Source organism: Somniosus microcephalus, chromosome 20, assembly GCF_052327205.1.
Source record: "Somniosus microcephalus isolate GS21.2 chromosome 20, FLI_Smic_1.0, whole genome shotgun sequence".
Lineage (NCBI taxonomy): Eukaryota > Metazoa > Chordata > Chondrichthyes > Squaliformes > Somniosidae > Somniosus > Somniosus microcephalus.
This window is the reverse complement of record NC_141006.1, coordinates 71,754,171-71,768,286: the sequence shown is the minus strand read 5'-3', so window position 1 is coordinate 71,768,286 and position 14,116 is coordinate 71,754,171. Positions and strand designations below refer to the sequence as shown.

Below are 14,116 nucleotides of genomic sequence, written 5' to 3'. Positions count from 1 at the left end.
AGGGGCAGGTGGTTGGCAGCACTTCTGCTGAGAGGGCAATGAAGCTCAGGTTGCCCAATTTTGCCCCATTTTCTGCCTGATTTTGGGAGGGTTCACAGAAGAAGATCCAGCCGTGATGTCAATTCGCTAATGATCGGCACATCAGTTTCATATCAATTTCAGAACTTTCGACTGGTTCTGAAGGACTGACAGAAGAGATGAAATTGCACAATGTAATATAATGCTTTAGGTGTCAGAGGATCATCATGCAAAAGTGCAAACACATTCATATGTTAATCACACACAGTGCAATTTCACCTTAGAGCACGTTCCTACAGTCACAAAAGACAAACCATGCTGAAGCATTTTGTTATAAATTTCTATATAGATTTTGTGAAGGGCTTTGGAAAAGTTATATTTCAGTTTACATAGGATTACATAGGCACAGAAACAGGCCATTTGGCCCAACCAGTCCATGCCGGCGTTTATGCTCCACTCGAGCCTCTTCCCGTCTTTCCTCATCTAAATCCATCAGCATAACCCTCTATTCCTTTCTCCCTCATGTGCTTGTCCAGCCTCCCCTTAAATGCATCGATACTATTCGCTTCAACCACTCCCTGTGGCAGCGAGTTCCACATTCTCACCACTCTCTGGGTAAAGAAGTTTCTGCTGAATTCCCTGTTGGATTTCTTGGTGACTGTTCTTATATTGATGGCCTCTAGTTTTGCTCTTCCCCACAAGTGGAAACATTCTCTCTGTATCCACTCTATCAAAACCTTTCAGAATTTTAAAGACCTCTATTAGGTCACCCCTCAGCCTTCTCTTTTCAACAGAAGAGAGACCCAGCCTGTTCATCCTTTCCTGATCGGTATGAGTTTAAATTTAAAAAAAATTCCACTAAGCACTATGCAGGATATTACCTAATTCTAATGCTGCACTCCTCAAAAAAGATCATTGACCTTGAAAGAAAAGTGAACATTTTACATGACTTTGAGCATTGAATTAATTATAATGTTAGGTTACTTACATCAAGAACCTTCTTTTTGTTTGTCCAAAGGGGCCTTACATTGATTACTTTTCAGTTAATGATTAGACTCAAACCTTTAGACCCGTTATGTAGCCAAATTATTAACAAATCTGAATCTACCCATGATCACTGTCAGATATAAATACTGGTCAAAAAAGCCAAATTCTACTTTGCTAAACATTTTCCCAATAGTCGGCAGCAAAGTGGAAGGTGGTAGCCGGGAAAATGGCATTCTCTGGAACATGGCAGGTCTACTCCCAGGAGAACATTGAAGACTTTATGCGAGCTCTCTGTAAGTTATAGTAGCGACTGTGAGTAATGACTGAACGTCTGGGCCAAGAGTTTCCGCTTTGGGCGCAATCGGCGATCCGGGTGCAAATTGCGCTCGTTTTCGGAAGTGGTGTTTTTGCTCCAGATTCCGAAGAATTCAGAAGAAAGCGAGGGGATCTCATTGAAGCATACCAAATTATTACAGGGTGGATGCTGGGAGAATGTTTCCCTTGGCTGGGGAGTCTAGAACCAGGGGCCACAGCCTCAGGATAAAGGGTAGGCCATTCAGGACTGAGATGAGGAGAAATTTCTTCACACAGAGGGTGGTGAATCTTTGGAATTCTCCACCCCAGTGGGCTGTGGAGGCTCCATCATTGGGGATATTCAAAACAGAAGTTGATCGATTTCTGACTAGTAAAGGCATCAAGGGATATGGCGATAGGGCCGGTGAATGGAGTTGAGGCAGAAGATCAGCCATGATCTCATTGAATGGCGGAACAGGCTCGAAGGGGCTGAATGGCCTACTCCTGCTCCTATTTCTTATGTTCTTATGTTCTTAAACCAATTTGCATAACACCGAACATAACATCTGCCATGGACCAGCGCACTCGGGCAGCGTTTTAGAATGTAATTTTTTCTTTTTGTATTAAGAAATATTTCTTGACATATTGAAGAGCGGTAACCTGGTGCAGTTTTATTAATATGGCTGAAAATGGGTTTATCACCAAAACTGAGCATTTTTAATCATTGTGACTGGTCAACCACTTGGGAGTAACCCGATTTTAAATAACTGAAAATGGCTTTAAAAAAACTATAAAGAACCATTTACTAGTTACAATGGTGTACGGTAGTCAGCTGCTAGTAAATTATTTTTTTTAATGATATTTGAAAGCTTTTAATATCTAAAAGGTGCCTCTTAGTGTCCTTGCGTCTTAAAAAAAGCTTAATTTTTGGAGCCTCTTGGAAGTGTAGCAAACAGGCGCAATTAGCGGAAACTCGCCGCGATGATTAATTCCACCTGGGAGCGTGGCCAGTTTTGTGGGCGGGGCCGGCTTCTACCGAGCTGTTTTTTAAACCAGCGCAAAAGACCACGGAAACTCGATTTGCGCTGGACGTAATTTGCGTTTGAAATTCCGCGATTTATTTATTTTTTGCTCCGGTTTTGGACGATTTTGGGCGAAGGCCAGCCCAGCCGAGCAGGGACTCCAGGCCCTGAGTTTAGCGTAGCTGTGTCATTGTTTGCGGGTGCCACTTTCAGGTTACTGTTCTCAGAATGAAAATCGTTTGATGTCTCAAAAGCTGAGAGAATTGCTTCCCGGTCGGTGCTGATAGCTGATCGCAGACACTGTGGTAGCAGCTGCTCCATTATAAACCTCAGAGCCCCTGGGAGCGGGTAATTGACTGGAGTTCTTGCTCCTCATCATGCGCTTCTGAACTCCCCCCCTGCTACTGGAAAACGCGCATGTGTGGATATCAGATTAGGAAAGCATGGGGGCAATCCTCACTATCGACGCTCACTCTCTAGGCTCATATATAGCTCCCTGATCTGGGCAGCAGAATCATAAACCCACGAAACACTGATGAGGCCCCGACTTCAACTGCAGGTGGACTCCCCGCTCAGGCCTGAGTTAAAATTGCAGTCGGGTCTCAATGATGTCATCGGTGCCGCAACATGCCTATGAAAAGAAGGACCCTGCTGGCTCCAAGGGCGTGGTCCTTGCTGCCTGCTCAGGAGAAGCAGGTTAAAATTTGCAGTTGTTGGGATCATGGCGGCTTTTGGACAGCTAAGAGTCAAGGGCGAATTTAACTGCTCCACCCGCCAGGTTTCTGCTGAGCGAGTGGGGTTAAAGTCGCCCCGGCCTGGATTTTAGCTGATAGCGGGTTCCGGCGGGATATCACTCTGGTGAGTTAATTTCCAGCCCAGCCACGGCAGAATGAGGCCCGGCCGATTTTAATGGCCGGGCCTCCATTGAATCCCGCAAGCTGTCTTCCCGCCCATTTCAGACGGGAAGTGACGGAAAATCATGCGGCCCGACGGCAGGTCAGTGGCGGGATCGGCTGCCGGGACGTTCCGTGGGGGGTCCCCCGATCGAGAGGGTGGGGCAGGGGAGGCCAACGCTTTTATTGTGGAGGCCTGGAGGAGCATGGTCCCTCAAGCCCCCCCAACAAGGAAAATAAGAAAAGATTTTAAAATGTACCTTTTTGGACGTCTGCTGGCCTCGACCCTCGTCTCCGCTAGGCCGGCCTGACAAGAAGCGTTCTGCGCATAAATGTTAACTTTCATAAGCCGATAGAAACACCAATTCAACTTTTAATTTTTAGTTTCTTCTCCTGGCATGGATCAGTTCGGCAGCAGCGATCTCTTTGCCCCACCTCCTCCCCTCCTTTCTCCCTCACCAATCTGTGGGAAGTCCATGGAGAACAACCAAAAAAAAAACCCCACTGGATCTGCACGTGCGCCACTGCTTTATTTCGTTGGCAGCAGACGCGTCCTATGTTAAAAAGGACAGGTGAAAATCGGAAACCGCCAGCTCCCGGCAGCTCTAAGGTGGGTCAATAACTTTGGATGATTTGAACTGCCCACCCACCCGCCCGGTTTCCACCCATGCTGCCAGGGTAAGGGAACCAGATCTAGCGGTGTTAACAGTAGAAGTTGCCTCACTGCTGCTAGCCTCCTGCAAACTGAACTAAAACAAGGCTGGTAAAAAAGAAGTAAAAGCTGATTTTAGGCACGAAACCCATGTTATTGCCGCCAGCTCCCAAACCATAGATCCCATACAGCAAGCTGCAACCCTAAAGTAAACTAGTCGGATTCACTAAGTCTGATAGCTGGGACGACTAGAGAGGTTAGTCAATCTTTGTCTTTAAACCACTGATACTCTTGCCTAAAGCCTTTCTTGCGATTTTAAGCTCACATACGTATAAAACATCAGAGGCGAGCAGATTGCAATCTGCTTCAGTGTGAATGAACGCAGCACAAGCTCTCTTTGGTTTGCAATAAGGAAAGAAAAAATTGTCATTAAGCTGAAGGAGGGAGCTGGAAGTTTATTCGGTCCAGCCAAGCTCAATTGCAATGGACTTGGATGAGCTTGGTTTAAACTGAACTGAACTGAAAAAATACTTGGCTAAATACTTGAAGGAGAAAAAATTGCAGGGACTCGATGAGCCAAATGATCTCCTTCTGTGCTGTACTATGATTCTATGAACTGATACTACATGCATATATACATGTAATGCATTGCATCTGTGTACTGTACATTTGTGTTTTAGCTATGAAGTTCCTGTGTGTTTGGGGAAGGGAAGGGAAGGGAGGATCTCTGGACAATCCATTGATGACTTGGCTGGCCATATTATAAGACAGTCGTTACAGTGTGGCCATCTTTGCAATGCAGGATAAGTTGCTCCATCTATCAGGAGAAAGGTCCTTAATTGGACGTGCACTTGTGGTTCATGAGAAGGAAGATGACATGGGCAAAGGTGGAAATGGTGAGAGCTCTCGAACAGGAAATGCTGGAGGAAGTTTAGCCTATGGTGTGATTGGAATCGCTAAAGAATGAAATGAATATATCTGTGGGGTGGAGAATTGACATTGTAATGTTTATTTAATATACAGATAATTATTTTTATGAGCGGTATCAATATTACCAACTGACATGAATCAGTCATTCATGAAAGAAAGACTTATGAAATAATAGTGAACGGCCTACAGGTGGCGCTGTCCAGGGAGAGTATAAATACTCGGGCACGGGCCCAGCTTGCGCAGGACATTCTTAACAGGAACTAGTGAAGGACACAACTAGACCTCCATGTTGTAAAACAGTTGATTGAAGCTTTGTTTAACGCTTAGACCAAGTGCCTAGTAGTTTTCTTACGTCACCAACCAAACTCAGTGACTGACAAGATCTTCTCTTCCATCTGCATATCACAGGAGTGGAGCAGCCTGGTACTTTTGTACTTTTAAATAAAATTATTGAAGTATTTCACAATTCATTTCTCACACCACAAAGTATAATTTGGCCATACTGAAGAAATATTTTGCCAGAGTATTTTCACAAGCCACAATCTAGAATGACTATTCAAATAATTCAACAGTTCAAATATCCATATAGACCATTTTTGGGACACTGTTCTTTCCTCTATGCGTCCGTCCATAAATTACAGCTTTTAATGTGTTCTTAGCGTTACGATCCATGTCCTTCATTCTTACTGTATAGCCTAACATCCAGCATTATAGTTGATGCCAGGAGCCATTAACTTTCTCCATTTTTCTGACAATTTTCTCCACAATCGTTATTCCACTCTATTAACTTTTCCAAGTAGCCTTTCATATATGAGCATAGGCCAAGAGTACAAGTGGTCTACTGAATCAGTATGGGGGGTGGGGGAGTCTTCATCCACACATGTGCACATCCAGCAGGGGTCAATAAGCAGCAATGAGGAGCAGGGCCCTGGACTATATTCCCCTCCCTAATGCACTAATGCCAAAGCCAACTTTAGCACCCCAAGCTGAGATTAGGAACATAAGAACAGAAGGAAGCCATTCAGCCCCTCATGCCTGTTCCGCCATTCGATGAGATCATGGCAAATCTGCGACCTAACTCCATGTAACCCGCCTTTGGCCCATATCCCTTAACATCTTTGGTTACCAAAAATCTATCAATCTCAGATTTAAAATTAACAATTGATCTAGCATCAATTGTCATTTGCAAAAGAGAGTTCCAAACACCTACCACCATTTGCATGTAGAAGTGTTTCCTAACTTCACTCTAATTTTTAGGCTATGTCCCCTAGTCCTAAACTCCCCAACCAGCGGAAATAGTTTCTCTCTATCTACCGTATCAGTTCCCCTTGATATCTTGAAAATTTCAATCAAATCACCCCTTAATCTTCCAAACGCCAGTGAATACAACCCTAGTTTGTGTAATCTCTCCTTGTAAGTTAACCCTTGGAGTCCGGGTATCATTCTAGTACATCTACGCTGCACTCCCTCCAAGGCCAATATATCCTTCCTAAGGTGTGGTGCCCAGAACTGCTCCCAGTGCTCCAGGTGTGGTCTAACCAGGGTTTTGTAAAGCTGCAGCACAACTTCTACCCCCTTGTATTCTAGTCTTCTAGATAGAAAGGTCAGCATTCCATAAGCCTTTTTGATTATTTTTGCACCTGTCCGTGACATTTTTGCGATCTATGTACATGGGTTGGGTAACCCAGCACAGAATGGGGATTGTACCTGGAACCTTCTTGCTCTGTATTGGTCAGCTGCTCATTCGATAAACTTGCTGAGCCTTTGGGGGAACCTTTTGCAAGTTGCACACTCGCCTCTGAGTCAGAAGGTCATGGGTTCAAGTCCCACTCCACAGACTTGAGCACAAAAATCTAGGCTGACACTCCAGTGCAGTGCTGAGGGAGTGCTGCGCTGTCGGAGGTGCTGTCTTTCGGATGAGACCTTAAACCGAGGCCCCTTCTGCCCTCTCAGGTGGACGTAAAAGACCCCACGGCAGTATTTTGAAGAAGAGCAGGGGAGTTATCCCTAGTGTCCTGGCCAAAATATATCCCTCAATCAATATCACTAAAAACAGATTATCTGGTCATTATCACATTGCTGTTTGTGGGAGCTTGCTGTGCGCAAATTGGCTGCTGCGTTTCCTACATTACAACAGTGACTACACTTTAAAAAAAAGTACTTCTTTGACTGTAAAACGCTTTGGGATGTCCGGTGGTCGTGAAAGGCGCTATAGAAATGCAAGTCTGTCTTTCTTTCTTTCAATTACTGCACACAAGCATGATAAGTTATTACTTTTCCCACTGGTGCCCAGCAGAAAATGGCCTACTAGAGCAGAGGCCAGGTACCATCTGGTAATTGGATTATACCTGGCCTCTGCTGATTTGAAAGCCTCCTCCTCAACACTCCCTCATCTCCTCCTCAAAACTATATTTACATATGGGGACCTCCACCACCTAGAAGGACAAGGGCAGCAGGCGCATGGGAACACCACCACCTCCAAGTTCCCCTCCAAGTCACACACCATCCTGACTTGGAAATATATCGGCCGTTCCTTCATCGTCGCTGGGTCAAAATCCTGGAACTCCCTCCCCTAACAGCACTGTGGGAGCACCTTCACCACACGGACTGCAGCGGTTCAAGAAGGCGGCTCACCAGCACCTTCTTAAGGGCAACTAGGTGTGGCCAATAAATGCTGGCCCTTGCCAGCGATGCCCACATCCCATGAATGAATTAAAAAATATATATATATGCCTGTAAAGTCCATTTCAGTAATGATACTCCTATTTGTTTAATCGTGCAGCTCTTCCAGAAGACGTAATAAAGATTGGAAAAGACATCAAGCCAACCATTGAAATTAAACAAACTGGAGACAACTTTGAAATCACAACAAAAAGTCCACGCCAGGCAGTAACAAATCAGTTTACCATCGGAAAAGAAGCGGAAATCACCTCCATGGATGGCAAAAAGCTAAAGGTATTTTGAGACCCTTTTTGTTTGTCATCCCTTGTGCTGCCTCCTGTATCACTGTCAGACATGAAGCATTGCACCTATGCATCCATATATTATTTAAAATTCTAGAGCATGGTAGGAAATGCATTTTATAAATGTTTTCCTATGCCCCCTAAGCTGGAAAGTTTGCCTAATTTGTGCACACACGCAGTTTTACATCTCAGAGACTTCCTTTCTAAATGAATGTAAGTATTTAGTTGGCCTGTCCCTGAGTATCATCAGGACGGCTTCATTAAATCCACCTAGGCTTGAGCACAACAATCCAGGCTGACACTCCAGTGCGGTACTGAGGGAGTGCTGCACTGTCGGAGGTGCCGTCTTTCAGATGAGACGTTAAACCGAGGCCCCGTCTGCTCTCTCAGGTGGACGTAAAAGATCCCATGGCACTATTTCGAGGAAGAGCAGGGGAGTTCTCCCCGGTGTCCTGGCCAATACTTATCCCTCAATCAAAATCACTAAAAAAACAGATTACCTGGTCATCATCACATTGCTGTTTGTGGGAGCTTGCTGTGCGCAAATTGGCTGCCACTTTTCCTACATTACAGCAGTGACTCCACTTCAAAAGTACTTCATTGGCTGTAAAGCGCTTTGGAACGTCTGGTGGCCGTGAAAGGCGCTATAGAAAGTTTTTCTTTCTTTACCTATGAGCCTAGCTCCCTGGTCTCAATGTAAACAGGATATTTACTTCCCCAGCTTCTTTCGGGTTGGGAGGCAAGATACTGCACTCTTTTGCACACATTTATCATAACTTTGTTTTACACAGTGCACTGTTCAGATGGAAGATGGGAAGCTAGTATGCAAGCTGCAAAACTTTGTCCATGTACAGGAGGTGCAGGGGACGGAAATGATTGAAGTAAGTACAAGTTATACAGGGGGAAAAATTCAGTATCGCCCCATTTGGGGCGCCGTTATCGGCCGTGCGCAAAGTTTAGTGCCTGGCGCTAATTATCACCTCCGACAGCAAACTTGGCTTTTATCGCCCCTGGAGGTGATTGAAGCGCTAAATCAGGCGCTACACACCTCTCTTAAGGCGCAAAGGCCGACGAGCGAGGCGCTACCTCAGAGCGCTGGCGAAGCAAGGAAGGGCAAATCAAAATGAACCTGCAAAGTGCTGCTCAGTACCCAAAACCCCTTCACACAGCGTTGAATCTCTCCAGAAGTCTCTCTCTCTCTCTCAGAATGTGTGGTGCAAAAATGTCACCAACAAAAAAAGGCAGGAAGTGGTCGCCTTTAAATAGCGCTCCCCCAGTCCCTTTCTGACAGCATAACGCTCCCCTCAACCTGTCGTTGCTAGCGGCAGGCGGTAAGACAGGGAGCGCCACTCAATATCCGGTCCAGGGCGCTACCGGGGCGTTGCGCACTCGACTGACGTCACAATCTGCCGGCGCAGGAGATCGTGGCGGAAGTGTTTAGCGCCGCCGCAAAATGTCTAGTTAATTTCACGAGTGGCATAAACATCGCCGCGCCCGGGCGCTAGTTGCTTTGCGCCCCAATTAGCGCCATCTTAAGGCGCTAATGGGAGGCGCAAACAACTGAATTTTTCCCCCATAGTTCCTCCAAGTATTCTACACGTTGTGTAGCTTTTAATAAATGCAGATGATAAGCTACACCTCGCTATGAGTTATAGCTGAACTTTGTAAAGGAAATAGTTGGATAAAATCCACCTATAAATGATTCCGGAGTAAATGATAATTGAAAAAAGACCCTTTGCCAACTGCAGCAAATAGTTTCAGGAGAACTTTGGAGCATAATTGTCATTTTCTATCATTTTTGACTATTGTCTTTGTGCCAATATGAGTATTGTGCGGCCTTATTAACTGGAAAAACAAGTCTGGGTCTATCAGCACTATTTCCCACTGAACCTTATATGCTATTATTATGAATATATAATACTAATTCCCTGGTGACAGGAGCAGGTTTTTCACACCTAAATGCTTGGTTCTGACTGATAGAACATAAGATTTAGGAGCAGGAAGAGGCCATACAGCCCCTCGAGCCTGCTCCGCCATTCAATATCATGGCTGATCTTCGACCTCAACTCCACTTTCTCGCCCGATCCCCATATCCCTTGATTCCCCTCGAGTCCAAAAATCTATCTGTCTATCTAGAGGTGAAATCAGGCCTGTGGCGGGAAATTTGGGCCGATAGTCTTTTTAAAAATAAAACTGACCTCTTGTTAAATCTGACTGAACCAAGTGGCTGGATGCCTGCTTCACCAGGCAAATGGTCCCAAAAATGTACGATTTCTTTTTACCAAAAAAAAAGTTTGTTAAAACTATCTTCAAATTCCCTCTCCGTTGCTAAATGAATTTTGGCGATCTCAGTTCAATTCCTGGTGGAGGCAGGATCACAACACTGAACTCACAATCAAGTACAAGTTTGCACTTCTAAGTTTTCAGACTTTGGGCCCAGAACCGAGATACCTCACCCACCACCAGCACATATTGGAAAACCTTTCCGTAACCTGCCATCAGGGGGCAAGGTACAGGAAACTTTTTTTATCCGGCATCGACGGGACCGACGTGGTGCCGGTTCATCAAAAATTCCGGATAACCGAAAGCTATAGTAAAAGATACGGAGCTGAGAGCTCCGTATAAAGCAACAAACCCTGTTGCTTAGCAACAGGTTCAGGACAATGGCCAAAAGTTCCAAGCGTCTCTGTAGCTTAGCAACAGCTGCAGCCACACCCTTGCACAGCAACAGATGGAGGAAGGGAAGTAATAAAACTTACCTGAACCTACTCCTGAATTTTGCCGGTTAACCGAGATTTCCGGTTATTTAGGTGCCGGTAAATCGAAAGTTTCCTGTATGTCAGTGTGTCAGCCGTGGCTCAGCGGGCAGCACTTTCGCCTCTGAGTCAGAAGGTTGTGGGTTCAAGTTGAGCACAAAAATCTAGGCTGACACTCCAGTGCAATACTAAGGGAGTGCTGCACTGTCGGAGGCACCGTCTTTCGGATGAGACGTTAAAGCGAAGCCCCATCTGCTCTCTCAGGTGGACGTAAAAGATCCCATGGTGCTATTTCGATGTCCTGGCAATATTTCTCCCTCAATCAACATCACAAAAAAACCAGATTATCTGGTCATTATCACATTGCTGTTTGTGGGAGCTTGCTGTGCACCAATTGGCTGCCGTGTTTCCTACATTGCAACAGTGACTACACTTCAAAAAGTACTTCATTGGCACTTTGGGACATCCTGAGGTCGTGACAGGCACTATAGAAATGCAAGTCTTTCTTTCTTTCACTGCAGCCCAGAATTGGGAAATCTATCCATAAAATGACTGTTTCAGGCAGACAGTTGATAAGGATGGCTGACGTTGCAAAGGGAAAATGATTCACCAATGCAGTAGTTGGGTTTAAACCCCTGGGTAGACCTTGGGACGGATCGAGGGTGGAGCAGAACATCTGCCCATCCAGGACCCTGTCCAAAATCCCAGGCTGAGCGTGGGTGCCTGTGCCTACAACTGGGGTGCCCTCCTGAGTGTGGGGGGCTGTGGGGAACGTTTGGGGTCCTGCAGGGTTCTGGGAGATCAGTGAAAGAAATACTTGAAATGGCTAATTTGTTTTTGCTGGTTTTGATGATTCTTTAATAGCTGAAACCAGCCTGGTAATTTTAAATGCACCCCCATTACTCCATGGCCCTAGCAACTCTAGATACCAGACTCTACCAGAGATACCAGACAGGTGTCCATGGCATCCAGCGTTGCTCAGGGTCTATGGTGGGCAGGAAGCTTGCGCACCTGAAAGTGGATCCAGGAGGAGCAGGAGAGCTCCTCTTGACCCCACATTAAAATTTTGTGCGCTTATTGTACATTTTTCTCATTTACATCACAAGGGCCCAGAAATTCGGGTCGGAGGCTTCCCACGGGTGCAAGCCTCCGACCTGCACTTACCTACCGCGCCGGCTGTTGAGCTGTGGGCCTGCGTGGGATTCCGCTCCTGGGCCTGCTCCAACTGCCGGCGCGCAGTGCTTGCGTATCCCAGGGGCGCAGTTAGTTCGAAGCGTCCCCTGGGATCACGTAGGCCATGGAGAGCCAATGGTAGCAGGGAATGCTTCATTCATAAGTTTGACAGGAAGAGCTGTCAAATCTATAAATACTACAAGCCCCAAAACATCACTAAAACTTCAAATACATTTTTTTTTTAAATCACATTTTTAAAATAAACTATAAATTACATGAAATAACTATTTTAAACAATAATTTAAATTTTTGAAAAAATTAATTACATTTTCTAACGGGGCTAAAAATAAACTTACCTTTCTTTAAAGCCTTTAAAAATAATAAACCTGTGGAAAAAATGTTTTAATTTTAATTAATTCACCACTTACCTTGTAAAAAGCAGGCCTTGCGACTGCTTTTTACATGTCTAACTTCTGGAGACTTACCTTCCCGTGAAAACCTGTAAAAAAAACGTAAGTTCAATGCGCACGTGCTGCCTCTCCTGCGCACGCGTTCCACCTCTGAACCCCTTCTTTCAGGGGAATGGAAGTGCCGGTTTCCCGCGCATGCGCAGTGCCTGCAGGAAACTGGCACTTCAATTGGGCTTACAGGTGAGTACCCCTCGCGTACTCACCCGTGGAGACCCGAATTTCTGGGCCATTATAATAACAACAACAACTTGTATTTATATAGCGTCTTCAATGTAGTAAAACGTTCCAAGGAGCTTCACAGGAGCGATTATCAAACAGAATTTGACACTGAGCCACACGCGGAGAAATTAGGGCAGATATTTTAGTCAAAGAGGTAGGTTTTAAGGAGCGTTTTAAAGGAGGAAAGAGAGGTAGAGAGGTGGAGAGGTTTAGGCAGGGAATCACAGTGCTTAGGGCCTTGGCAGCTGAAGGCACGGCCGCCAATGGTGGAGCGATTAAAATCAAGGTTGCTCAAGAGGCCAGAATTAGAGGAACACAGACAGGCACACAATGATCTAATACATCGTCACTGTCACCTATTGGCTTTATTCTATCTTAAAACGTGTTAACATGTGTTTCCACTGCATTGACTCATTTAATTCCTATTTTTCTTACAGAAACTTACTGCAGGCACCACCACCATGATTAGAAAAAGCCGACGAATTTAACCACAATGGAACCAGTCTCCTGTGATCTATTAAAATAAACAAAAGAAATACAAATCCTGCTATTATTTGTGTGTGCTTGTATTTTTCTCCCAAACATCAGTAATAGACTGGGTAAAGTAACCCTGAGTGTGAGAAGTAGCTGTATAGTAGATCAGTGGGGAAAGGTCTCAATCAGACACATTTGTAGTCCTTCTCGCAACTAGTAACGTGTGAAAACTTGTCCTTTTATTTCCACACCGTATAAATATGCATTCATGTTTGTATATTGACATGAATCAGTCATTCATGAAAGAAAGACTTATGAAATAATACTGAGTGGCCTGCTGGTGGCGCTGTCCAGGGAGAGTATAAATACTCGGCCACGGGCCCAGCTTGCGCAGGACATTCTTAACAGGAACTAGTGAAGGACACAACTAGACCTCCATGTTGTAAAACAGTTGATAAAAGCTTTGCTTAACGCTTAGACCAAGTGCCTAGTAATTTTCTTACATCACAGATTCTCCCTTGTTTTTCCCTCCCTCTTTCCATGTTTTCACTCACTCGTGCTCTCTGGCTCGCTCTTGCTTGCTCTCTGGCGTGTGCGTGTGCGCTCTCTTTCTGGCGCCGCGTGCGCTCTCTTTAACAAGTTAAAAAAAGAAAATTATCTGAAAATTCTCACCCTGACTGAGGGTTATGAGAAATTTCTTCACCGGTTTTTGAAGAATATTCTATGTATGGGATGGGTGGATGTATTAGACAACACATCCTTTCCAACACAATTGTGATTATTTATTGCTGGACAGATTGACATGAATCAGTCATTCATGAAAGAAAGACTTATGAAATAATACTGAGCGGCCTGCGGGTGGCGCTGTCCAGGGAGAGTATAAATACTCGGGCATGGGCCCAGCTTGCGCAGGACATTCTTAACAGGAACTAGTGAAGGACACAACTAGACCTCCATGTTGTAAAACTGTTGATTAAAGCTTTGTTTAACGCTTAGACCAAGTGAGGATGTTCCCAATGATGGATGAAACTAGAACTAGGGGGCATAATCTTAAAATAAGGGGCTGCTCTTTCAAAACTGAGATGAGGAGAAACTTCTTCACTCAGAGGGTTGTAGGTTTGTGGAATTTGCTGCCCCAGAAAGCTGTGGAAGCTACATCATTAAATAAATTTAAAACAGAAATAGATAGTTTCCTAGAAGTAAAGGGAATTAAAGGTTACGGGGAGCGGGCAGGAAATTGGACATGAGTCTAGGTTCGGAATGGT

The 14,116-nt window shown here is 45.0% G+C and overlaps 1 protein-coding gene across 1 annotated transcript; it reads left to right on the top strand.

The window, feature by feature from the left end:
- Window positions 1-1,166: 1,166 nt before the first annotated feature.
- On the top strand, window positions 1,167-12,927 carry fabp10a (fatty acid binding protein 10a, liver basic). Its single transcript, XM_085962978.1, has 4 exons — window positions 1,167-1,298; window positions 7,579-7,751; window positions 8,551-8,640; window positions 12,815-12,927. Exons 1-4 carry the CDS (start codon window positions 1,232-1,234, stop codon window positions 12,863-12,865), a joined length of 381 nt encoding a protein of 126 aa, XP_085819104.1. The 5' UTR covers window positions 1,167-1,231; the 3' UTR covers window positions 12,866-12,927.
- The last annotated feature ends 1,189 nt before the right edge of the window (window positions 12,928-14,116 follow it).